Source organism: Oculina patagonica, chromosome 13 (genome assembly GCF_052425735.1).
Source record: "Oculina patagonica isolate OP01 chromosome 13, crgOcupat, whole genome shotgun sequence".
NCBI lineage: Eukaryota > Metazoa > Cnidaria > Anthozoa > Scleractinia > Oculinidae > Oculina > Oculina patagonica.
The window spans coordinates 13,141,176-13,168,863 of NC_135770.1; the positions used below are offsets into that span (position 1 = coordinate 13,141,176).

The window sequence follows — 27,688 nt, forward strand, 5'->3', positions numbered from 1 at the left end:
TTTTTTTTTTTTTTTTAGTTTTTTTTTTTTTTTTAAAAATGGGGAAAAAAAAAAAAAAAAAAAAACAAAAAAATTTAAAAAAAATAAAAAATTTATTTTTAATTTTTTTAAACCCGCCTGGTCTGTGAACTTACCACCTTGTAAGAACAAAATAGCTACATCTTTATTTCTATCATTAGTATTTATTATTATCATACGACATACGTGTAACCTAGCATTTTCGCATATTGGATTTTTAAAATCTTTTTTACACTATTTACAAAGGGCCATAGAATCGGTCCAGATCCAACTAGAATCGGTTTAGATTTATTTTCTAAATAAATCCCTGACTTATTTACATACTGTGTTGTTTTTCTGTTTCGCCATTTTAGCGGTGGCAGGAGTAGGTAACACTCAACGCAAGTTTGTGAAGGATTCTCGTTGGTTTTTACGGCTCTTTTTTTGCTGAAATGCGCCATATTTGATTCTCGCGGAAATAATTTTTCCTGGATTCTTTTTATGAGGCTTAATTTCCGCTGCTTCTCTAGTGCAGTCCGTCCTTGTCGAGGAAGCTCGGGAGAAGGAGTGCGGGCTCTCCTCTCCTCTGCAGTTGGTATTACAATTCAAGCGTAATTCTGTATTGGTTGGCTTTTTAGAAGTGTTCCACCCATTTTTGCAACAAATCCAGCTAACTCTTTAGATTTAATATCAAATCAACAGTTCTCTGTAGGCTGTCCTCTAAGTCGATGAGGGATTGTGAAAGTTCTGCTTGAATATTCCCAGTAACTGAGTCCGTGTGCTGCTTCTGTTGGAACACGAAAATAAAGCTATGTCAAGCCATTTGAGATGTGCAAAATTATCTTCTCAAACTCGTAATAATTCATCAAGTTGAAACAAAGAAAATCAGAACCATAACTGTGGTTTGTCTATAGTGATCTCAGCATAAACTTTTACGACTTTATTTCTCCGATGCTTCTTTAGTTTTAGTTCAGACTGAGATAGATGTATCAAACACGCCAGAGAATGTTTTTTTACAATTCCAAATACCTCGAAGTTCAAAAATACTCCGCTTCACTTCGTATTTGGAATTGTGATGAAATACTCGTGTTTGTTACATTTCTTTATATCGACTTCAGGAAAACTCTAAAACTAAGGTGTAAAACATCAGAGGTTACAAAACACCAAACTGGAAGTTTAAAGAAATCTGGAAAAGATTACGTCAGTAACGTAGGCTAAATATTTTAAAATGCATCACTTGTGACGTAGCTCTCCTAGAAGTTTGTGTTTTTTCGTTTTTTTTGGTTTTACATGGTAGTGTGGAACAGATTAACGAAATTAATACCAAAGTTTCCTGACCTTTGCTCTTGTAATCAACTGTTTGAGAGTAAGTTTAGCTGAGGACAGAAGCTGTACTGCTTCAGACTTGTTTTCTTTACACTGGCTCACTTCCGTGTACACTGCAATGACGAAACTATCATTGAGACAATTAAGTACAACGTCACACTCAACACGGGAACTTTGATACCGGGATAATTACACGTACTGGAAGCAAAAGATCAAACTGAGAGTCTAGTCAGTTGCTTACGAGGCTCCCCCAGGGGTGTCAGGGAACAAGGGAACATGACCAGTAACTTTGTGGGAACATGGGAACAAAAGGACAATAAAACTGGGAACAAAATCATATTTAAGGGAACAGGGAACACCAAAATCGAAGAAATACTTTTAGGAAACACGGGAACACAAGGAAAACTATGTTGGGAAAAGGGGAACATCACCGCCCCCCCAACGCCCGGGAGGGCAGGCCCTCGCTTATGGGTTATGAAAAGGGTAACAAGGTTACCAAGCGTTTGTGAATATCTGCCCGAGTGCTGAAGCCACGACAACGAGTCGGCAAGCGAAGCGAGCGGGCGGGGGGAGTCTTGAGCAGAAACGCAGCTTCGCCACTCGCGCGTGTATTCCCAAACGTGAGCCTAGGCCATCCCAATAAAATGTTTCGTTTCCCATCGCACGACCGACCCATTTTTTTTTTCGAAATGAAAAAAAAAAAAAACAAGATTCACTAGTCAAAGAGGCAAGTACTTTAATTTACACGCACACGATCTTGTTTTATAACAACACTTGGTATGATGTGATGTCTTTAAGTTTTTGGCTGTTTGTGCGGGATTCGTTTTAACATTCTCAGCAAGGTCGACTGAAACAAAATCTTTCGGTTGTTCATCTCTTGGCTTCTTACATGTAAATGAACCCAGACCCCTTCAAGTGTTCATTCTTTTTTTTTTTGCCCGACCGACCCGCCATCACAAGAGACGGGGCGATGGGAAACGAAACATTTTATTGGGATGGCCCTAGTGGAAGTAAATTGGTAACAACTTTATCAAATCTGTACAATTTCAAGGCCAACAAGACCATACGACAATTGAAGCAGTAACAGTAACATTGATAGGTGCTTACCTTGACTGAGGTGAAGTGTCAACTCTATTACTGCCTTGAACTGACTCACATCGTTCTCCCAGCCTGGAGCCTGGGTTCTAGTGCGATGGGCCTTCACCAGGAAGTTTAATGCCTGCAGATATCGAACGGGATTTAGATACAGTCAACTCTCTCTAAAACTGACACCTTCGGGACCGGCTCCAACTGTCCGTCTTAGAGGAAGGTAAGTTACAGTAAAATGACTGAAAAACGGCTGGGATGGGACCAACACCAGGTGTCCGTCTTATGGAGGTGTCCGTCTTATAGAGGTGTCCCTTAAGAGAGCGTTGACTGTTCCCACAAATGTGGGAACTTGGCGCTTTTGAGCTCCCTTAACTTGCATTTACCTCACGGATAGTAGAATGGAAAGTAAACTGTAGGTTTAAGACGAGATCTAACGGCTTAACTCATGGTGACATCAGGTGACATGCACGAGCGCTCTATAAACCAAAGGTGCTGACCCTACCCACCCCTCCCCTCTGCTCCCCGCTTCCACTGTCAGGTAATCAAACAAAATTTACCAGCAACCATTTGTACTACTGGGTGGACTCTATGACAGCTAATAACAGCCTACGGTTTTACTGTAAAGTGTGTTGTTGTTCCACATACAGACCTTTTCTTTGTCTTCTTGTGACTCGCCATTCCAGTACAGGTCCGAGTAAAGTTTCCACACCTCAGAGTTGTTGGTGACCTTGAAAGATGAGACAACTGATTTATTATCTGACATATGCTTTTGAAGACAAATAGCACAACACTGATTATTATACATTGCAGCCGCCATTTCTATTCTCATTGGTCGAGAGCCTGCAGCTAATCACGTGACATCGAATTCTGACGTCATATCTACAGACATTGCCTACACTACAAAAGCGTTACGTACCTGAGATGTAAGCCTCCCCATCAGCTTAAGCATCTTCGGTCTAAAAACTGATGCTGAAAAGTAAAATTAAATTGGTTTGAAAAATTTACTCTAACACGTAAAGTGTGAAAAAGTAAACGAGCCTCAAAATCCAGGCCCTGGATGTTGAGGCTCGGGGTGAAAACAATCTAGCCATGAATTACTCCCAATAAAGGAATTACGGAAAGAGGAGGTAACCAATTGAGGGAAATAAACGCGACGACACAGAAAAACACTTGAGACAAGGAAAAGTTTCAAAGTGTACAAGAAACAAGCCGATACTTTAGCCAAACGTATGGTTCAAAGCGAAGGAACGACCGCTTCGAGCGTCTTCACAGTTTCGGATCCGGCAGATTCCATCCTGATGAAATAATGCCTAGAGAAGAACGTTAATTGTATCGAGAAACTAAGGCCAAAATAATGGAAATTAAGGTCGCGAAATAACGCCCACTTATTAACGGCGCGGAAATTCAGAAAGTTAACAAAAATTAACGCGAATTTTTTGAAATTCGCGTTAATTTCATGAAGCGTTATTTACCTATAATAAGGTGTTTTTAAAATAAGCACTTGTAAAAGTAAAAGATTTGCACACCTGGTTGTTCCTGGTAGTCCAAAATTCCCTGGTTTACCGCTTTCACCAGAATGCCCAAAATCTAAAACAACAAATCATGGGAAAGAATGTTGATGTTACGGAGAAGACGAATATTAACGTTAACTACAAAAAGCTAAACAAAAGTGCGCGAATACACATTCTTGTCTAACCTCTGTATCACAGTACTTTTCACGCAAGTCCATCAAGCGATGATACGCTGAGATAGCGTCACTGATAGCCCCAACATCAGCGCTGACCTGATAAGGAAAGATGGACGATTATTTCACACTTGAAATCTATACACTGGTTGAAGATGAAGTATTCAACATGACACGAGCATGGGACAAAGAAAAAATAAAAAAAGTCTGAGTCCCCAACGGGAATCGAACCCATGGCCTCCCAGATACCGGTTGGGCGCTCTAACCAACTGAGCTACGAGAGACTCGTTGTGAGCTGGGCCATTTTACTAGGTTGATAAGTGACACGCGTCCTGCATACTGCTAGGATCAGCAATGTCGAATTCATCAAGTTTGTAGTAAATAATGAAGATGGTAAATTTTAAGCTCGGTAATAAATAATGAAGATGAAGTATTCAACATGACACGAGCATGGGACAAAGAAAAATTCTGAGTCCCCGACGGGAATCGATGCTCGCTTTGTCCCATGCTCGTGTCATGTTGAATACTTCATCTTCATTATTTATTACCGAGCTTAAAATTTACCATCTTTATTATTTACTATACACTGGTTATGTGGAGTTGTGTAAAGTTAAGGGGCTCGAGTAAAGCGGTATACACTGAACTGCTGCCGGGAGGTAAATGAAGGGGGGGGGGGGGGGGGGGGATAGATAAAGGTACATGAAGCATTATCTTTCAGCGTTCCTCGAAAGAAGGACAGAAGGTAAACAAATTTTTTTGCTTGCGAAACAAGCTGCCAAAGGTAGACCTGTCGACCAATCAATCGTCCCTCCCTTGCATGTTGGTGCACTCTGCGTTAGACTAGGAGCCGGTACTGGGACATTGTTTCATATCATTACACAGCGACAGTTATTCTTGCGCATTATAAAGTATATTTCTCTGTAAAATCATGTTGGTAATTCTTATAATTCCTCGGTGCGTGACCCTTCTAATTTCACGTATAGTATATGAAAGAATTCATATTTTTTTAAAAACAGCAGATAGATGTAAAGTAAAGAAATGTTCCTCGCAGTGAAATTGCAATTAAAGCAGTGCAAATAAAGAAGCCTTAAATAATACAATGCTTTAGCGGGATTAGAACCCAGGACCTCCGCGATGTTGGTCCAGTGCTCTACCAACTGAGCTATGAATCTATGAAGCCACACATTGGAAGCGAGGTCAGTTGTTGGTTTCTTTTTTACTTCTAGTTTATTTGAGCTGTTAAATATGCAAAAATATGACTTACCACTAAGAAGTTCTCCCACATATGCCAGCTCTCATAGTTTGCTTTCAGACCCTCCTTTAGGGCAAGGTGTGCTCGTCCCCTACAGTTATACACAAAATACATGGTGAACAAGTTACTATTTAATTTGGGTTCCTTTTTATAAAAAAAAAACTCGTGAAAGAACCCAATCTAAATAAATAGTCTGCAACAACTGCGAGGGCGTAGCAGAGGGGGGGGGGGGGGGGGAAATGCCGTTTCACGCACAAATTTTAACCAAATTTATGACACGTATTTTAAAACAGCAGAACTCACCAATCACGTGTCTTTTCTTGCTATTTTCACGCGTCACAGTCTAATTTTTGCCCTTTTCACGTGTCAGGTATAAACCCTTTGCTACCCTCAACTGCCGTGTAACAACTAAAATCCACTCACTTTCGACCTGTCTTTATGTAGATATTGGCGAGATTATTCCAGGCTTCCCCATGCTGTTAAGAAAAGTGTCATATGTTAGACTGACTAAAAATGTTAAAAAATTGCAACTTTTACAATACGCAAATACGACGCTATCAGGTGTTGATAGTAACGAGCAGCAATGCAAAACAGTATGCAACGTTTACTCTGCGTATTTGCATATTGCTTTCTTCCGAATTGCGCAAAAGCATGGCTCAATCCAGCTCCCTTGTGTTTTCGCGGTCTTTCTTTACACCAATAAAAATTGATTCTGCAACGGAACTCTCCAGAAATGAGCGGTTGGAGGTACGAGATTGGCAAACTTTACTGAAAAAGTGCCGCTACTACATTAAAACATCTCTAGAAATAAAGGATTTAGTTTCATCAAGATGTTAGTACTATACCTCACTATCAAGTGACACACAGCGATGAAATGCTTTGGAGGAGAGTTCTAAATCATCTGTCACCATTGCAGCACAACCAAGAGAAAACCATACTCCTTGCTACAGAAAGATAACAACACACAATGTACTGAATGATGATCACAGAATTGACGAACTTAAATATGCAACTTGTTCCACAGGCAGCCCAAGCTAACCATAAGAGCCAAAGACCTCAAGGATAAGGATAAGGATTTGTATGGGAATGAAAAAATTTTGTTTTACGATGTATAAATTGGAACGTTTTATAAATAAAATTATTGACTTACACTGTTGCTGTGTCGTGTTCTTTCTTGTTTGCAAGCTTCTCGAGCCAATTTGAAGAGATTTGGATGAGTTATTGCTTTGCGAAATTTTGAACACGTGTACATTATTAAATATTCCCAAGGCTGGACACTATTTTCGACAGCGTCTCACTCGATGCGAAATATCTTCCGTAAAATTGTTCAAATCACAAAAGAATTTCCACCACCGTAATCTCCGGTAATTTCTCTTTTCTATCATTGTCGCTTTGGTTCCGACTGAGACACTGCTCTAGTGAAGCGTAGAAAATTCTTTCAAAGTGCGCTTTTTGCTTTTCTTGTTATGTGCGGCCCATCAAATCACACACAAAATGGCGTCAGGTCGACAAAATTGACCTCAGCGGTGGAGGGGCATGGCGATATTGTCACTAACTCCAATATACGCTGTGAGACCCGGAGAGGTCGATTTTCTACAAGAAATAGAAAATCACCGGCACGTGATTTCTTAAACGCCGATTTTTATTTCCGGTAGAAAATCGACCTCTGGTACTTTGGCTTTATGGTTAGCTTGGGCTGCCTGTGCTTGTTCTTAGGGGGTAATTAAAGAGCGAATGCTACGTCAGGAAGTCAAAACAGTGTTTTGCTTCTTTTAGATCAAAATTAACTGGTTTCAATGGTGTGCTACAGATCTTCATACCTAAATACCACCCCGCTCCCCTACAGCACAATGCACTACACTGTTCAGTTGCCTCGTTTTAATTAATTTCTGACATCTGTCAGTTATCCAAACTTCTCGATCAATCAAGAAACAACAACTGCACATGACTAATTTTCGATTCTTAAACTAATTTTCAGAAACTATCGATAGTTTGTACGAAAAACTATCCAATGCTGTGACCGTGATACATCGACTGTCGCTGCCCAGAAATTACATGAGTTGGTTTTCTGTCGCGCGCAGTTTGGTGTTAAGAAGAATCACTGGCACTTTCTGTAATACTTGTATAATAATTTGAATCAAAATCATACTGGTGTATAATGGAAAAGAAATTCCTATTTGACTTTCAAACCATAAATGACAGAGCTCTTAGCGAAAGAAATTTTTGCGAACTTTATCTTAGCAAAAGAATCACGTAAACGTTACTCACCCACGGCTCACAAAGCAATTAAATTGTTTATCTTTTTTGCTGAAAATGCCTTATAACCCCTGGTGTAACTTCATTTATGGTATTAGAGGTCAGAATATGGGAGAAGTGTGTTGTGATTGGAATATAGAACATTCAAAGCATCTTACTTAATGTAACTTGCGACATACCTGTAACGAGTTGATTTCCAGTGACTTTTGGAAGCATGGTATTGATTTAGCATACTACAATATAACACATAAGGCTTGTTAGTGTATGCTATGAACTCCTACTTAAACTAATAATATGAAAACTTATGTGCTACAACTTGTGTTCACACCATATACTAACTATAAGTAGATATTTGGAAATCCACAACTTTGATTGGTTCTGTCTCATTGATGTCTATTTAACAAATAGATTCCATTTTGCCGTGCGTCTGTTCAGTTATAGATCACAGATGACGTCAAAATGTGGTAAAAACAAAAAAAGTGTTCTTACCACATTTTGACGTCTTCTGTGATCTATAACTGAACAGACCCACGGCAAAATTGAATCTATTTGTTTTATATAATAAAACTCTGATTTGGACTATGAACTCTGATCACGCGCGCGAGTCACACCACCGCGTGACGTCATCTATGCGTCTGTACTCTAATAGATCATAAGTAAGAACCAATCAAAATGTGCGTAGAATTCAGGTTATTATACAATTGTCGATAGAAAATCATTGATAATTTTTGCGGGGCAAAAAATTGTTTGAATCCTTTAGAGTGTCTACTAGAACAATTAGACTACTCTTCGCCAATGTTCGCTGGCTCGCAGTCTTATTCAATTTTTAAATAAAAATCAAGATGGAGACAAGCCTTTTTACCGATGCCCTTGAAATAAAATAATCTACAGCAAATGAAATCTAGAAAATCACAAGAAACGATGTCTGCATTGGTAAACAAGTGGTAAAGGGAAATAGCACAGACTAACTCAAGGCTATCTATTCCTTATTTTCACGTCACACACAAAAACTACCATTCTCGTCCCCATAGCCCTTTCGTTTCTCTTAGCCGGCTTGCCACGAGAAAACGGAGGGCTCTGGGGACATAGGATTTTTGAATTAATTCGAATTTTTTTGATTGGCTGTTTGGAACAAAGAATTCCTAAACGGAAGTCGAAAACGTAACGACTCTCTCATACATTCTTTTGAAACGTCATGACTGCATACATGAAGACCGGAAGTCCTAGAATCTAGGACTGGAAATCCTTTGTCCCCAGAGCCCTTTGTTTCCTCGTGCCAAGGCCCAGCCGGCTAAGAGAAACGAAAGGGCTATGGGGACGAGAATGAAAAACTACTAAATCAAAAATCTCTGAGGTCTCATCCATCGGTTGAGTTAAAAACAAGGTTGGAATGTGACAAGCTTCCTGCATACTGCAAGCATAAGGTTTGTGAAAAATGTAAATTATGTAAAACTACTGGGGTAATCTGTCCACAGGCGTTTCTTTTCATCCTTAGCGAAGCCCGCATTTGGGCTCATTCAAATCCCCCATGGTTTAAATTATGATGAACTTAGAGAATAACTTTTTGTCATAATAATAAGTTCCAAGCATGCTGATAAATAATACAAGAACTTATAAAATTTAATTCCAGAAAAAGCAAACCCGCTCGCAAGATAATTACCTCTTTAGCTCTTAAATGTAAATATCCCAGAGATCTTTGAGCTCTTGAATTGCGATGCCCTGATAGTTCCCAGGCCTTCTCGTAACAGCTAGCGTCCTACAGGAGAAGATGGAACCATTAACCGACACCCTGCATAGCTAGGCTGTCCTAACAGCCTAGACAGATCCTTTGTGAAAAGGTAGGTAAACTAACTTTAAGTGCAATAAAATACAGCTTGGTTAACACAAGTGATTGTCTGTTAGTGCCCTTGAACCGCAGTGGTGCACACAGTCAAAGTTTATCCCGGTTTCTGTAACAGAGTGAATAGGAGTATTGTATTGCAACTCCCGTAAAACTCGTCTTGCTTGTGTGGTTTGTATGTTCCTTTTTCAGCTGAAAACCACAAACTACTGACAGTCACGTGACTAGCGCCATGCATGCGTCATTGGGGTTTGCGGTATTGGTAAAGGTAAGTTTTCACGTGAGTTATTTAACTCAGCACTTCACTGCCTACATTTTACGATATCTTACATATGAATTCCTCCAGCATTAAAAAAGAAGCCTACAACGATTTAGCCTTCCACGCAGTCGTTCTTAGAGGCGATCGTGTTACACTCCTTTCCTCGTTGGGAGGAGTGTAACACGATCGCCTCTAAGAACGACTGCATGGAAGGCTAACAACTATGAAGTGATGTAAAATTTGAGATAAATGGACAAATATTGTACTTTTTACAATTGTTTGAAACAGGAATGCTGTGCAATAGTGTTATTCAATATAGAAGAGCCACAAAAGATGCTCAGTTTATTTATATTCTAAATTGCAGTCAATTTCTGACGACAAAAGGGAACCTGCTAACGCTGCTGGAGATAAGTAGCAACACACAACTGGATCCAAAGATTTCAAATAAGTGCAAATTAATGTTTCAATTACACATGCTGTACTGTACCTTTAATGTATCACCTAACAGACACCATAAAAGTACAGTTTCTTTTGTCTTCAGTTGATCTCTAATAAGAGTTTCTGCCTACAAAAAATGAAATAAATATTTAAAAATACTAAACATTCAAACTTCTGGCAGAATGAATTAAAAAACTGTCTATTCGCCCACTTTAGGCAAATCAAACTGGAATTCTTATACACTGCTGTAACCTGGGCCTGATATTAGAAAATGCCATGTGGAATGGATTTTGTTGCTGTCTTTGAATTGGAATTTGTACCAATACTCACCCTTCCTTCAATTAGAGTTCAGTTTTTTGTTTAAATAACAAAAATTTAATTTAGATAATAAATAATATATTAAAACTTATGATGGATATTTGAAGAAACGTTACTAATTTCTATGTGAGGAGTTTCGAAGAAGAGATCAATGGTCACAGACAGAAAGGCACTGTAAATTGCCAAGAGAGGTCAATTGTCCAGCCCCAAATCAGGACTAAGGAATTGGACTTTTTTCGAAGTTTCATCTGTTTTTGCCATTTTTGGACTTGACAAATGTCTCTCACCTTAGCATACCACCCTAAGCTCTGATAACAAAGCACAACATCCTCCCATGAATGCAAGTGTTGGAAAATCTCCACAGCACCTTTGGTCACACCCATCTCAAGCAGCAACTGAGCTAAATCTCTCTAATGGAAACAAAAACAGAAAATCCAATGATCACAGTACAATTAACTTGGGCTTGTCACACATTCCTCCCCCAATCTACCCTGGGTATCAGAGGTTTTGTCTCACATGGCTGATACTTTAGCATTGACTGTGACCAGAAACCAGGAATGTATCTAAGAAAACACTAAGCCGGCTCATCAACAAACCCAGCTGGCTTTCCTGGCCTTGGCAGCTCTAAAAGTTTACCTATAGGTAAGTCTGTTTTCATGTGACATTACAGCCGGATTTAAGTTCTATTTCAGCTGGATAAATTAGCCGGCAGTCAGCTCTTAGCGACAGTCCTGAGAAACCACAAAGCAAGGCCTCTGGCACACAGGATACCCTCAGACAACTTATCTTTGCTTGTTAGACTGTTCACAACCTCTATTTTTCAACACAAAAAAAAGAAAGAGACGAAATCACAAGCACAGAGCGTGAGGCATCGGCATCCAGTTCTCTTGCAATTCTTTTTTGTGTATTCAGTGAAAAACTATTAGAAAATAGAGGAATATGGACAGTCTTATAAAAGACAATACAGCTAGGAAATATCATTTCAAAAAGAACGTAATTTTACACCACATAATTCATTTAGTTTATTCACTACAACAAGATTTAATGTACACAGACATATTGTCACATTAGCTCTTGAGGTAACAAGTCACATGAAAACACTACCAGAGTAAACACAAAGAATATACCTGAAAAGTCCATTTTGGTGGCAGAGGTACACAGTAAAACAGCATGTGCCTATCAGCAACCTGCAAAAGTGACAGATTACAGAGTCATGCACTACAAACATTTTATCATGTGCATTTAGTTATGGTACATCAATATTCTGGACAATTCTTACACCAAGCCGCAAAAAAACAGCTTACCTTCGCAGAAGCATTTTCAATGGAGTCTACAAGAGCCTGCAAAAGAAGAAAGAAATACAAGTTGCTTACAATAAGTAGAATATAACATCATACATGCAATTGCAGCTATGTTAGAAAATAATCAAGAAATACTGATGTAATGAAACACAACTGAATTGTTAACCTGTAGTTGCATCATGGATCTCTCCATTCTTCTTGTTGAATCCTTTTCTAATTTGCTTCTCGTCAATAATGCTGTCATCTGTATACACCAAGCCCTCGGCCTACTTGTGATCACCTGTATAGCAATTGTGCTTATCATTAGCCAAAAACATCTGGGAATTTCAGATGGAAAAAAAATTCAGATCACTTAACAGGGCCATAGGCAGGATCTTACATGGGTGGGTGCAAGCACCAGAGGTGTGAGCCTCTCGGGAGGTAGGGGGCATTCTCTCTCGGGAAATTTTGAAAAATCAAGTTGTGTAAGTCCACATTTCCTGCATTTTGAGTCATTTTACACCCACTTTTAGTGTTACATGCATAGACTGTGGCTTTCTATCGACATCCATCTTTCGATGTTCCAAACAAACAAGATGGATCGAAATCTGCCAATCACAGCCCACTAGCATGACCTTCTAAAATTGTGGGCTCATTTGCATGAAACCAACACCGGTATGCATCGGTTTTGATTGGCTCATTTTAACGTACTCAGAAAGCGGGTGTAATCCTCACTCCCTGATTAGGCGGACCTTTGTGGGCCGTGGGTGGGTGTGGACACACCCATCGCACCCCTGCCTACAGCCCCTTCTTAATGATCTGAAAAAGTATGCCCACAGTATTTTTCCAGCCGGAATGTAATGCCATTCATTTCTTAACATTTTGTGTGTGCATGTTTTTTTTCCAGCTCCCAGTCTTCTTTGAAGACAACCAACAAAATTAATTTCATTAATCACAAAAAATTAATAAATAAGTGACATGGGCATAAATAAGCTGTTAAACCCCAGTGCCAACAGTTTTTGTTTGTTTGTTGCAGCAAATGGTAAGCACTTTCATCTTGATAGAAAAAAAGTTACCTCCAAATATGCCAGCACGTTTTCCTTATTAAGTTTACTAACTGCCTGACTCTTCTGGTGTTCACAACTGAAAAAAAGAATAAGTTAAGAATAAGAATTTGTTATCATACATATTTGTATACCGTTCCTTTCAATATATATATAACAATTTTAATTTCCTTCTTTAGTGGAATTGTTCGTAATATTGGTTTTTATAATGCTAAAGGTTTACCTTACAGTCTAATTATGTTGGAGATTCTTATGGCCAAAATGGCCACAGAGTCACAGTGTTGTTAAATGATTAATTTGAATTCTTTGATTTAAATTTTGAATGTTAAAATAACCTGATCATTCGACTGTAACCTCCATGCAGACTATCACACCTGACATCAAAATTATTTTTACATGGAAAACATTTGGTGCAATACCAGCCATTCTGACTACAATGATGGGATATTAATTATACAGATGCAGGAACATTGGGCTTGTTTATAGACGATGTTAACTAGCAGATCTTACGTCAGTCCTAGGATGACGGCTTGATCCAGGCCACTAAGAACAGTTTGGTTACTTTGCTGAATATCTGTATCTTTAAATTTGATTTTATTCAGAAGGACATCATCATTAAGTGCAACATCCTAAACAAGTAGAATAAATAAAAGTATGTAATGTTTATTAGAATGTTAACTAAAACATGAAACTTGTGATTTATTAATAAAAGAGGTTAGTTAAAGCACAAGAACCATATTCTATGGCAAACAGCAGATCACAGCTTGCTCCTGTTTCTGTTTGCTTTTCATTTTCTACATTCCAGCATGTAAGCACATATAAAAAACATTAGACATATATATAACAGTTACATCTAGTATACATATATTGTATTTTTATCGATCAGTACTCAGCATGTTTTGGAGACTTGCTTAGTTACATCCAAGTAAGTCAGGAGTCCTACAATAAATAAACTACAGATCAAGCTACTGACTGGCGTACCCACATCCGCACGCCCAACCAACCAAGTGTCCAAGCGCCCGACCACCCAACAAGCAGGTGGACTGACCTACTGACCTGCCAACCAAGTGCCAGACCCACTAATAGACTGTCGAAAAGAATTCTAAACTACGATTTTCAGTTATCCTTACATTTGGTTCAAGATGGATTTGGATGTTTAAAGAGGATGCTTTATTTTTAACACAGAATTCAAAAGAATAACCTTAACCTATCATACTTGTTTTTACTTACTCTTGGCAGGTTGGACATTTCAGTGGATTCATCTGCAGAATAAAAATAATCACATTTACATTTAGCAATTTAGAAGTGCATAATAAACTAAGCTAAAACCTAAATTCAGTGTCTAGTATAAAATGCAGACCACAATCTGAATCCAGTTTTCAGATCAACGGTAATCTTAATAGTTAGTTTTCTAATATAAAATTTCAATTATGTAGTCTATGGTTAATATTAGGGTTAGGGTTAGTTCACAGGGTTAAGGTAAGTTTTTGGCAGTCTGTGGACTGCATTTTACACACATTTTGGCTAATAAATTGCTTTAAAATGGAAACAAATTATATTATAGTGGCCCTACCTGCTGGACTCCCCAAGGCTAAAGGGGTTGGCATAGGGCTAACAACCTTATCTGTAAAAAAATACTTGTTACAGAAACATTGGCAACAACTTCAAGGCAGCAAGACTTGGGAGAGGAGGGACCCTTCAATCAAGGGAGTATGACGCGATGCAGTGAAAGCCATTCGGAAGCTATGCTGCCGACTCCCCTTCTTACTCCCAAGAGAATGGAACCCCCAGGGGAAGAGAAGGAGAGGTCGCCCCAAAAACAGCTGGCGTCGCGACACGGAAGCAAAGCTTAAGTTAATGGATTTCGCTTGGCAAGATGTTGTGTGGAAAGCCCAAGGTCGAGCTCCCTGGCGAGCTGTTGTCAATGGCCTATGCTCCACCTGGAGCGATGGGCCTAAGTAAGTAAGTAAGTAAGTAAGTAAGTACCTGCTGGAATTGCACTGACGTTCTCTTCTCTTTGAACCAACAAGACTAGTTGAGCATGATCTTTTTCTTGAAACATTGTCCTTTTTCCAAGAGCACCTGTCGCACAACAAAACAAATACCCGCAGCTTGAAAACGTGTTTTGTGATGGCCACACCCTAACCACTGAAAAAAGCCTGAATATGACTGAATATGCATGAGTTACCTGAGAGTTCAACTTGTAAGCCTAAGCTGGACTGAGCTGCACTGAAGTGCTCCTAAAATACAAAAAAGTCTACTGCTAAATAAAATACCTTAATCAACATTATAATAAAATTTAGCAAGCAACACTATCCACAAAAGTCTGGGGAATAAAATTTAATGATAGAGAAGATCCAAGATATTGAAATTTTGAGGGTTTTGAGGGGTTGACTAAGCACTTTATTAAAAAGATATAAAATTAAATTATTTTGTGTTTTCATAGTTGGGTTTTCATCCGTTTTTAAGTTAATATTCACCAAAGAGAATACATCATTACAATGTGCTTTTGACATCTGTTGGAATATTTTAATTAGTACTTATTAAAAATCAATAAGTAAATAATTACATGTAGATTCACATACCCTGGCTCTTTTGGTGTCATAGTAATACAGATATAAATATCCCAGTTCAAGGTGGATCTGGCTTGCAATACTCCTAACAAAAAGGATTGCAAACAAGTGTTAATGACAGAACTAATTTTATAAGTACCTCACAGTGAAAAATTATAACTGCTGGCTACATGATATACCAAGAACAATTACACAACTTCATGTAAATACTTGCCTATTAACACTTAAGACAAAAACTTTTTTTTTTTGTACACGTAATATGCCTAGCAGTTAGTGATCTTGTAAAGAAATGTACAGAAATGTATAAAAAATAATAATCAGCAAGTAGAAGTTGGCCTTGTTTTACTTCTCTGGTCACGTTTACATGGTGGCTGTTTTAAAGGGGTTCTCAACTGAATGTTCAAGGTGCTGAATGACAACTCTAGAGATTTTACTGTATTTGCAAGTGCACTTATCAGCTGATGCAGAGCACTGTATTTATTCGATTAGGTGCCCTGGGCGCTTATTAAATTTTTGGACCTTGAGAGAGGGTGCTTATTCGAGGTGGGCGCTTATTCGAGGCTGGGCGTTGAAGACGTACTAAACCAGAATTTTAACTGTTCATTGAAAGTTTCTGTCTTCGAAAAAGTCTTTTAGAACCAAATTGTCACTGAAGTCAATACTCTTCTTGTACACTTCAGATTTTTTGGAGGAGTGGGGCGGGGTGGGCGCTTATTCGAGGCTGGGCGCTTATTAACTTTTCCTTCCTATAGGGTGTGGTGGGCGCTTATTCAAGGTGGGTGCTTCAGTATTCGAGTACTTATAAATGAATATGGATAAGTTGTGGTTTAAATTTATCTTAAGTCTAACATTTTTCAAAACATCTTGATTTTTATTTCCTTTAGTTTCAGATTATGATAATGAATATGAGACAATGAAAAATAAAAATCACACTAGTTTAAAAATTTTTAAACCAAAGATAAATTTAAACCAGAACAGATACATGTACATGACGTTGAATCCACAAGTTTGATTGGCTGTAGTTCTTAAGCCTCTTAATACAATAAAAAAAAAGCTAATGTCAATGTACTTAATATATATTCACTAGTAAATTTATTGCAATTTTCAAACTTGTACCTGTTTCTTTCCACAGAAAGTAAAGGTGTCCTCTCTTGAACTACATAGAAAAAATGTTTGTGTTGTATATTGATAAGCTTCCAGGGTGGCATGAGTTTAAACCAAACATAGAGTTATACTACAGGACACAAATAACTGTATAATAAGAGAATACTACCAAAGTAATTTTAGACATTCAAAAAAAAACAAATTAAACAGTCTCTGTAACATGTAAATAGCTGACTCAACAAAAGAAACACCTATACAAAAACTCAAGTGTGTAAGCTCAGCAACACAACAAACCTTTGTCCATTAGGTGAAATATTTTATTCTTCATTATCTCATTTCTTTCATCTAAGAGTTGTCTCTGTATTGCCAGACACCTCAAGGCCCAAAGGCAAGCAGACTGCAACAAAGAATACACCCTGTCTGTTAGCTGAAGTAATGCGGTTATGATTTTTACAATCATGTTTTTAAAGTGGTTATAATGCAAAGATATTATTTATTGTACAATCATGTTAGTTATATTATACAGCTGGGCAAATTTCTATAGGCCTGTCGATCATCTACTGTTCTGAGCCTTTGATTGGGTAAGTGAGAAATATATGGTACAGTTGAACCTCTCTTATACAGACACCGAAGGGACAGAAGATTATTACAGAGCAAAGTGTCCATATTAGAGAGGTGTCCATATTATACATGTAGAGGTCACCACAGTGACTATGACGTCACTTTTGACTTCAACAACAGCTCAAAGTAATAATTAGTAACTTAAAATGTTCTAACGCAATGCTGCAGGTAAAAAAATAACACTAAGCACAAATCCGAAAAAATCTAAGATGAATAAAGCGTTACATAATTTGTTGTTTTTGTAACCACAAACAGGAAATTTCATTATGAACACAAATTATATATTATTGCCTGACCACCAGAGTGTCCATAATAATTAAGAGGTCAAGTTTATATGAATTTGTTCTCTGGGGCTGAGATTGAGTGTCCGTTGTCCATATTAGAGAGGGTTTGTTTTATAGAGGTTTTTTCTAAAGAAAATAATATTATGAGAATTTTGTAAGGACATCAGAGATTGTCCATTATAGAGAGATGTCCATACAGAGAAGTTCGACTGTAAAACTTTCTACTGAATAAACTGCTTTTATTTGTAACTATCTCAGACTCAGTCGCAAGTTCAGATAGTATTTGGGATATCGCTGCACTGGTATCAAACATAGGACTTCGTGTACATTATTTCAAGATGATTTATTACGAATGATTAGTCCAGTGATTGAAGACCGTCAAACGATTGTCCTCTGTGCAGGCTTTTAGCCAGGTGGTAGTCCAGGAGTCCTATGGACAGACACTTTTCAGAGAAAATCAATATGAATTACTGTATACAGAAGTTTTTTAGCAAATTTGGAAATCTTTAGATACCTATGCACTCATAACTGCTGAGACAAATGACCTGAACCTTTTTAAAAAGAGAATTTTTAAACATATTATAAATTTGTAAATGCCCCTTTAACTGTAATGTATATAATTTTAATTGCGAATTTTTTATTTCAACTATACCCCCTTTTTTCTGATTTTTTTTTTTTTTCTTTTTTCTTCTTTATTGTAAATATTTTTATCTTTTATCTTTTTAATTTCTGTATGGCGGAAGAGCCCCCAAGGGGGAGCTATGCAATAAAGTATGTATGTATGTATGTATGTATGTATGTAACTGCGGAAAAACACCTTGCATGCTCCTCAGGCCCTCCTATGGGGACAAAGTCAGGCCTAATAAAAATTTTGGACTCCCACTTTTTAAATCCTGGCTAAAAGCTCTTTGTATGCCTAGATAGTTTAAGGAATTGCAACATACATTTATAAAAGAAACACATGAAGCAATAATTAAATGTTTGTAATATTTTATAGACTAAAAATTTGATAAGTACCTGACAGATAGCCAAAGATTCTTCACTTTCAACTAAGATTGTTTTGGCAATCAAAAGAAGCAGTGGAGATTCCATCAAATGACTGTTAAAGAACTGCTAGATAAAATATACTGCATTACTATCAAAGAGGTCTAATGACCTACTCGTGAATGCGTTAGATATATTTGAATCGTTCCGTTGAACAGTATAGTATCAATGGAAAATATTCATTATAGGGATTAATAATAATAATCAACTTTAGAGGGTGAACATATAACAGGTCGCTTAGGTATAGAGTTTCGTTACTCTTTTACTGATTATCCTTTAATAAATCGTGCCGTGCTCTAACCTTCCCAGTCTTTTAATAACACATACATAAAGTCACTGGTCATCGTTTCCGAATGGCAATATTTCATCGTTTGGGAAACGATTGTTTCCCATTTACAGGGGTGAAGTATTTTTTCTACACTTATTTCTTTGAAATGATACCTTTGTAAAGCTGTATTTTTATTCACAGCTGAGGGAAACGAAATTTAGAAAGCGCCCGTGAGCATACCTAATTTGCATAATGTTAACAACGATGGAAGGATAGAAGGATGGACGGATGGCTCAACTTCCTTTTTTGTTCCAGCGATGCTCTTGTTGTGAGCTTTGTTTTGTATGAGCTAGGTTGGTTCAGGTCGTTTTCAGGTCACAATTGTTTTCGAATTATTTATCCAATTGTAATGTTTTGTTACAATCTTGTTATTAATAAAGGTCAGGCTGCATGGTTCAGCTTGGCATAACTACCAGTTGTGTGTGAGAAATTTGAACCACAACCCATACATGCACACATCATAATTTTGTAGTTAACTGTAATAGATACCTCTGCACTAAAACATGTATCAAGATTCATAAGTTAACCTCAGTCTACTGTAGATACTGAAGCAATGAAAATGTTTTAATAGCAACCTTTGGACACTTTTTTCTCTGAACGATTTTACATCCAATATTTTTGGTGTTATTTTAAGTTATTGAAGCTATGAAGATAAGGAGCCAAAATTATACGCTACAACAAGGAAATTTTCAGATAAAACTGTAAAGGAAAAAAATAGTTCCCCAACTAGCTTGAACATCCTTATTGTCGCATTTAACTTTTAACATATAGTACAACTTTTGTACCTCTCCATCTGGACTGAGTTTTGCTATAATCTGCTGAGTAGAGCATTCTTGTTCAGGCATCACAGAAGCTAGTGGAGGTGTTGGTCCAGTCCAGTTGCACTGAATAAAAAGGTCAAGACAAGCCACACCAGTAAAAAGCACCAGCGCATGTCTATAGAAAAAAAAATGTTAACAAGTTTTAATTAATATATATTGCTACACGAAGTTTGAAATTACCTAGTACATAAATGTTTTCTAGATGGCAAGCATTAAACTTTTGGCAAGATTTAAACTATTATCTACTTACGGTACATATAGTAAGGGAGGGGGTGTGACAGGTGCATCTGCACCCCCCACACCCTATACTTACACCTTTAGTGCTCTAACATCCCTTACCCCATAAAAATCCTAAATTAATGATTTTTATAAATGGGACAGACTTTTTTTAAAAAAGAAAATTATTTACTTAAAGAACCAAAAACAAAAATGAATCTTATTAGCCCCCTCCCCCCCCCCCCAAAAAAACACAAAATGCACCCCCCCCCCCCCCAACTGCAGTTACAGCTGACCTGACGGGTGAGTGTCCACTGTCTTGTAACAATAACAAGGTCTCCTTCACTAGCTGATCATTATCTAAAAATAAAACAAAGAAACAACTTGTACATTGGATCCTCCTGCTTTTCTACCGTCCATTAATGCTATTTATTTCCTAAACTGCGTACCGAAAATAACTTATTTATGCTCTAAACTCTGTAATGATGAAAGTCACAAGCAAATAGACAATAAATGAATTTATTGTATTGGAGGAATAGGTCGAGCAGTGCCATAATACGACCTGTACAAAACACAACTTACATAATACAGAAGAATAAATGGTAGCAAAATACAAAATGAGTCTAAACTGACTCTTACAAAAACTGAATTAATTAAATTCCAATGTGCAAAGGAACATAAAGACGTGAGTCGACTTTATCGCGAACATAGCCGTCTTTAGCTGAATCTGATTTCCACCTTCCGTGGACTTTGAAAAGGCGATCAGCAACATTCAGATTTGCAGCGGAAGTAGCTCCTCCGGACCTGAAGCTGTGATTACTAAACTTAGAGGGGTCTAACCCAATAGCTAACAACTTCTCCTTAAGAATTTCTCCCGCTCTGCTAGCAGTGAGGGGCTTGGAAGACAAAACATTGCACTTCAAGTTCTTGTCGTACCGTAAGGATCTGAAAATGAAATTCTGAGAAAACAAAGGAATCCTTGCAGCTTGTAAGTACTTAATAAGGTAAAGACGACTCAGCAGACCGACGCCATGCGGACCACGGCGAGACCGGACAGGGCGAGACCACGACACTGAAGACACCCGGGGCGGCGGGGGCCGAAGGAGAGGGGCGACGCAAGAGAGGCGGACACCGCAGACCAGAGGGGGGACGGAAGGAGGGGGAGGGGAGGCCCGACGGAAGGGGGGAGCGGGCGGGAGAGGGACACGGGAGGCCACCGCACGGGCGGCGGACGCACGGGAGCGGGAGGGCCGAGAGGGGGGGGGGCGGGCGAGGAGGCCAAGGGGGGGGGGGGGGGGGGGGGGAGGAGGGGGAGGGGCGAGGCGCGGGGGGACCGCGGCGACCGCCCACCCCAGCAAGGACGGCACACCAGGAGAGAGCGCACACGGGGCAAATCTTTCTTATGCTTCCCACTTCAACAATTCTAGAAACGCTCTGATTATCAGTATACCACTTAATAGTGTGCCCTTTAACTAAAGGCAAAAAAGATTCTAGACCCAGGGAAATAGCCTTTAGTTCCCTGTAAGAGGAGCTCTTCTGAGCCTCTTCGACACTCCACATCTTATGAGAGATGGTGTTATGAAATTCTAACATGTAGCTGGCACAACCCGTAGAACTCGCATCGGAATAACATACACGGGTATAATGAGACTGTACAGACAACAGGCGTCTACTGTTAAGGGAAGGAATATTGTCTTTCCAAAAACATAGTTCATTCAGAGTGGAACCCGATAGGGAAATTTTGCTATCCCATGTAGGACTTCTTAAAATATCGAAATGAGAATACCTTGTCATGATACGAGTAATATTACCAAAAACGAAACCCATTGAGATAATCTTACCAACAAACTGGGCCAATTTTCTAGCAGTGCTAGAAGGATACTGAGAACGAATTGAATCAATAACCTGAACCGCACTGAGAATTCTTTCTGAAGGGATGGAGATAGTATAAATAGACAAATCAATACAATAACCCAACCAAACTAAGCAAGAAGTTGGCTGCCAAATTGATTTACTGTCATTGGGAAGGAAACCAGAAAGCTGAAGCGAAGTCTTAACAAATAATGAAGCAGCTTCGCAGCGAGCGAAATCACGGGCAGAACCAAGCCCGTCATCAAGGTAAACTGTGATTCTCACAGCATGACTCCTCCAATATCTGACAAGAACACGAACAACCTTAGTAAAAATATACGGAGCTGAGGATAACCCAAAAGGGAGAACTGTAAACACAAAAAACTTCCTTACACCATTAACAACCCAAGAAAACCCTAGAAAAGTTTGATGTTCCTGCAAAATATCGATATGGTGGTAGCCAGATTTAAGATCAAATTTAAACATGAAATGATCGAAGGGAAGGTAAACACAAGCGTTCCTAATATCCTCAAACTTAAATTTCTCTTTCCAAATGTGTTTATTGACATGCCTAAGGTCTAAAATCAACCTCTTCTTACCACAACTCTGTATGGAAACAGACAAAGGATTGACAACATGAGGAGGACTAGATACTTGAACAACTGAGCCTGACAAAAGAAGCTCCTGAATAGCCTCTAAAACAAAATCAGCGTGCATGAGCGCTGAACGGTTATTATCAAAAAATGCATTCTGAGGAACTGTAATAAAAGGTATGGTATACCCCTTGTCAATAACCCGGAGAATGAAATCATTTGCACCTAGAGTAAGCGACCAAAAATTAAATTGAGCTCTGAGCCTACCCTTAACTGATTGAATACGATTGGGAGAATTCTCAAATTCAAAACGCTCCTCGAAAACTAGACCATCGTCTGAAATACCTTCAAGAGTATCATTCACCACTTTCTGGTCAGAAATGGAATTACTGCTGCCCAGAAGAGCCGCTGTCTTTACTTGGCAAACTTTGGAGCTGTTTGTAGGTTGATGGGGCAGTGAAGTATTTGTTGGGGCAATTGACTCTCCAATGACCGGTCTGGCCGCAGGCGAAGCAGATGTCATAACGGCCTTTATCAAAGGCGCCTTTCGACGTTTGAGGACGAAAATTAGTAATTAAAATTTCTTGGAGTAATAGAGGAGACAGTTGATGAAGAACCAGATGACGTGCCTGGACGCTGAACAACCTGTAGAAACGGAAGAAAAGGGGAAACTAAGTGACGGTCGATTGAAGGCACTGAAATGACCTAAAGTGAGAGCACAACACGTGGTGAACCTATTTAAATACATCCCAAACAATAAGCGTGATAAACACGCCTAAATGCGGTACGCATTACGTAACCTCCATTCCGACACATAATACCAACGCACCGAGCATAAATACATTTATTTCCTAAACTGCGTACCGAAAATAACTTATTTATGCTCTAAACTCTGTAATGATGAAAGACACAAGCAAATAGACAATAAATGAATTTATTGTATTGGAGGAATAGGTCGAGCAGTGCCATAATACAACACTGCTAAACGCTAAAGAAAATAAAGAACGGGCAAAGAAAACGAATGAAAGTAACAGATAAAAATACTCAACTTCTGTCCCGACTTCGCAATGCGGGCGTTCTTCTTCTTTCTCAACGCTCTCTGCTCAGCAGCACGGATCTTCTTTTTGTCTTCAGAACCAGAAGCGACTTCGTCAGAAAGATACTCGTCAACTGCGGCCCAACCTGCTTCAGATTTGTCAGCAATTCTGATGAGCTTGTTTCTTCGCTTTATGGCCTTTGAAGCGGAGTTGAGGGAATCGTCGAGTTTAAGAATCAACGCTGAAACTTGATGATTTTCGGGGTTTTCAAGGTCGACGAGAGATTTCAGCGAATCGACAAAAGAAAGACTCTGGGTGATGTGCTCCAAAGTCTCGATATTGAACTCGAACTGCTTCTTGTTGCCGCTAAACTTGAATGTTAAGTTCGATTCGGACTTAAGTTTCTTAACCAAGGAAGAAGACGACTTGAGTTGATCTTCCGAAAGCTCGCGCTTCAAATGCGAAAACTTCTGATCAAAGTAAGACCTTAAGTCTTCAAGAGTCCCAGCAGAAATAGCTTTTGGAACCTCCTCGCCTTCTTTATCAGACATGATAAACAAGCAAAAACTAAGTGACGGTCGATTGAAGGCACTGAAATGACCTAAAGTGAGAGCACAACACGTGGTGAACCTATTTAAATACATCCCAAACTATAAGCGTGATAAACACGCCTAAATGCGGTACGCATTACGTAACCTCCATTCCGACACATAATACCAACGCACCGAGCATAAATACATTTTGACCTCAGTCCAGTAAGTAGTCCCAGGGGGGTACTCAGGATTTCAAAAGACGGGGATAATCAAAGGATTTTTGGGGGTTTGAAATTTACGATTCTGGGATTTTTTTGGTAGGAAAATTTGAAAAGTTTTTTTGGCTGGCTAGATTAAAGTTGGGATTTTTTGGCCCAATTAACAACAAATTTAAGATTCGTGGCAGTACCTTGGCCGCATAGTTCAGCGAATAAAGTACAAACAATGAATGTGTTTCTAATGTTTGTCTTTGTGTTATATCTTTAGATCATTCCCCCTTTCTGAAAAATTTAATGGGTCAGAAATTTTGGGGTTTTATTGGAAGCCCTAGGGATTTTTTTGGGTCTTGATATTTGCCCCCATTCAATCATCCCCTTTACTTAAGAACCCAAGTACCCCCCTCGGTAAGTAGCACCTCATTCTGCAGTCTTCTTAATTTACTGCCCCCCCCACTCCAGCAAAACCACTATTTAATTTGATGAGCCCTCTCCCACTCACAGCACAGAAAAAATTCAGAGCCATCCTCCACTTTCTCCTTCAGACCTCCCCTGTTTCCCCAGCCTGTATTTCTATGTAATAACCAATCCCTAAGGTAAATGGTAGACCCTTTTATAGTACTGTACATGCAGTTACATGTAGATCACCCTATAAAATGTTTTATTTTCCAGTGCCTGAGTGAAAAAGTAAATAAAAATCCCAATACATTCCCTAAGACACAGGTTCTTAAGTGAATTTGACATTTAGGTTCCTTTTGTTAAGACATTCAAAGATTTCTATGGTTAAAAGAACTTGCTATAAAATTTCAGTGCCGCAGAAGCTAATTAATGATATTTCAGGCTCCCACAATTTGATTAATCTATTACTTTTTTGCTTTCCTGACCAGCCAATTCACTTTCACAAGATGAGAGAGAAAGTAATGGAAAACCCCAAAGGTGCTAACATAAATGGAATGCATGCATGTCCTAGGGACATGTTGCAGATGTTGCTGTTAATTGCTGTTAATTTTTGACCTCATTATTTTTTTTACTTCAACTAGTTATACCGGTAGTAAACTAGTTGATTTGTTTTAACTAGGTAAATAAAAGGGTTAGTGTTAGGGTAAGGGTTGGAGTCATATATTTTAAAAATGGTGCCAGGTTTATTTAACGTTTCTTACCGGTAAGTGGCAAAATGGATAAGGGGTTGGACAGCAAATCAAGAGGTTGAGATTTAAAACCCAGTGCAGGTTAGTGAAAAGAAAGGGGATAATAGCAGATAGTAGGGGGGGGGGGGGTAGTAAGGATGGTGGTGGTGGTGGTGGTGGGGGGGGTGGTTATGAGGCATCAAGGGAGGGGAGACCTGTGTTCTATTTTTCTACTTATTAACCTAGAATAAAAAAAAAACTAGTCAGAAAAAAACTAACTAGTAAAGAAAAACAATTAAATGAGATAAAAAATTAAGTGCAACACAGACAAGAGAAATATGTACACAATACAAAAAAGTACAGCTGGAATTCACTGCAATGAAACGTCCCCTGAAATGTACTGTCAGTACTCTATCAATGCGAGACCTTGCCACATATACATGTCCCTTTGCGCTAGCACACAAAGATACATGGAAACATAAAGCATGACACTGTTCATAATTTTTTTTTACCTATTGTTACTGCTGCAGTATGTAACAACTGCTGTGAAGTTCTTTGCTGCAATGCTGTTAAGTAATCTCCTCTGCATAGACAAACTACAATGTTCCTTAGCTCTTCCAGTTCATCTGCAAAAAAATACATTTATTATCGCATTATTATTGTTACAATATTGACTCATTCTGATAAATCTGGATAAACAAATAAAATAAAAAATAGGTTTAAATAAATTGACAAAGGGTTGCACAGTAATAATAATAATAATAATAATAATAATAATTGCCAACGAGACAGCCGAGCCAAGAGGCGAGGCTGTCGAGGCGGCAGAATCATAGAGCCGTGTGCGTATGAGTGTATAGGCAGAGAAAATCTTAAGTTCTGCGCAAGGGACTTTTTTTTTGACCATATTTGGGTGTAAGTAAACCCCATATTTGGGTTGTATTGTTCTTCCCAACTGGTTCCCAGTCTCTCACTCCTTGCTAGAGAGCAAATGACCAAAATGGCGTCCACGCGGCTCGCTGTTAAAATTAAAATTTTCAATGTGGTCATTCATCCCTTTACCGATAAATACACCTTTAGGGAATTCTAAATCGAAAGAGAATACCCTACAGAATATTCGACCGCCGAAAAAATGAACATCAAGGTCTTCAAAGCGATGAAATAATCTTTCGACTTTGGAGTCCTTTGATTTACGATCGAAGAGAGACATGAAAATCAAAAGCGGACTGTTGACTTCAAATAGAGTTTTCTTGACTTATGAGAATGCTGAAGTCGGGTAAATGCTTCCTTTTAGTGTAGATTGTGTTTATAGTAATTGTTTGACCGATGATTTATTCCAAATCAAATACCGTTTATATTTTATTTAGCACGCATTTTCGCTCCGCGTAGGAATAACATCAATACAAAGCGACGCTCACTAAAATTACTGCATGTCATACACACAAAAAGTCAAAAGTTTTTTGCTTCTAACGGCAAATGTAATGTTAACTTGAATAAAAATTTTGTCTCCAAATAATCCTTGACCGTTCAAGTTTTGTTTTCTGTTCAAATTTTCCAAGTTTTGCGTAACTGAAGATGACACTTCGCATGCGAGACTGAAATCTGACCCCTGCATTACTGTCTCTGATTACTGAAAATTATTTTTAAAAAAGCATCTTAGCAGTTTTGATTTTGGGATTTGATTTATAAGAAGTTCTTGAAATGCAACTATCCCTTTTGTGGACGGAAACACTTTAACCATCGCGTGTTGTATTTAAAAAAACAGTGATTAAACCTCATTTATTGCCTACATTTTGTGACATTTTAACGTTGAAAAGAATTTAAAGGTTTGTCAAGAGTTATCAATCTGTCAAACCCGTAGCCTGCGTAGCAGACATCTGTGTACGTTTTTTAGTGTGTTTAAAAGAGTGTGCGATCGCGAGAATACTCGCGCTGGAAACTACGGTGCCTGCTACGCAGGCTATCAAGCCTGTGTCATTTATGAACACCAGAGAAATAGCACTTTTTTCGCATATTACCTAAAATACAATTTACCATATTTTGGTCATTTCAAATATAGTTCTATCAAAAACCATTCAATATCTGTTCTTATGAACAAACATGAGTATTTCGCTCGTTGGCACTTACCGATAGGTACAACTAGTAACAATAATAACAATAAGCAAAGGGTTGCACAGAACAGTTTTGTGACTGACAAACCTGTGGCCCTCGGATTCCCCATCGAATGAGAATTAAAAAGGGTTGGTTTTGGAGGGAGAAAAACCGGAGAACCCGGAAAAATCCTAAAAAGCAAGGACGAGAGCCAACAAGAAACTCAACCCAGGTCTGGGAATCGAACTCGGGCCACATTCAACCCGAGCCAAATTCCATAGATCTCCAGCAAGTTTCTCTCACCTAAGCCCGTATTATTGATCCGAAAAGCATCGATGAAAGAAACGATTTTCTCTTCATTCCTTTCCAGGACAGCTGTTTCTAAATTAAAAAGAATTTCTGTTGACTCCTCAGCCATGTTGTTGCTGCTATTTTGCTGAACACGTTTTC

At 38.6% G+C, this 27,688-nt stretch overlaps 1 protein-coding gene across 2 annotated transcripts; it reads right to left on the bottom strand.

Moving 5' to 3' along the window:
- Positions 1-171: 171 nt before the first annotated feature.
- Positions 172-27,688, bottom strand: LOC144634345 (tetratricopeptide repeat protein 27-like). Of its 2 annotated transcripts, none has more exons than XM_078493268.1 (30): positions 27,542-27,688; positions 25,663-25,776; positions 20,091-20,154; positions 19,543-19,693; positions 18,403-18,495; positions 16,775-16,877; positions 16,493-16,532; positions 15,389-15,461; positions 14,992-15,043; positions 14,790-14,885; positions 14,034-14,065; positions 13,314-13,432; positions 12,816-12,882; positions 11,927-12,040; positions 11,764-11,799; positions 11,587-11,646; positions 10,747-10,869; positions 10,191-10,268; positions 9,265-9,360; positions 7,784-7,837; positions 6,194-6,292; positions 5,772-5,824; positions 5,361-5,439; positions 4,109-4,195; positions 3,939-3,999; positions 3,329-3,381; positions 3,062-3,139; positions 2,431-2,542; positions 1,336-1,436; positions 172-784 (listed from the first exon to the last, which is right to left on the bottom strand). In XM_078493268.1, exons 1-30 carry the CDS (start codon positions 27,654-27,656, stop codon positions 668-670), a joined length of 2,520 nt encoding a protein of 839 aa, XP_078349394.1. In that variant the 5' UTR covers positions 27,657-27,688; the 3' UTR covers positions 172-667. The 2 variants fall into 2 exon arrangements, with proteins under 2 accessions (XP_078349394.1, XP_078349393.1); XM_078493267.1 differs by having other exon boundaries at positions 18,403-18,498.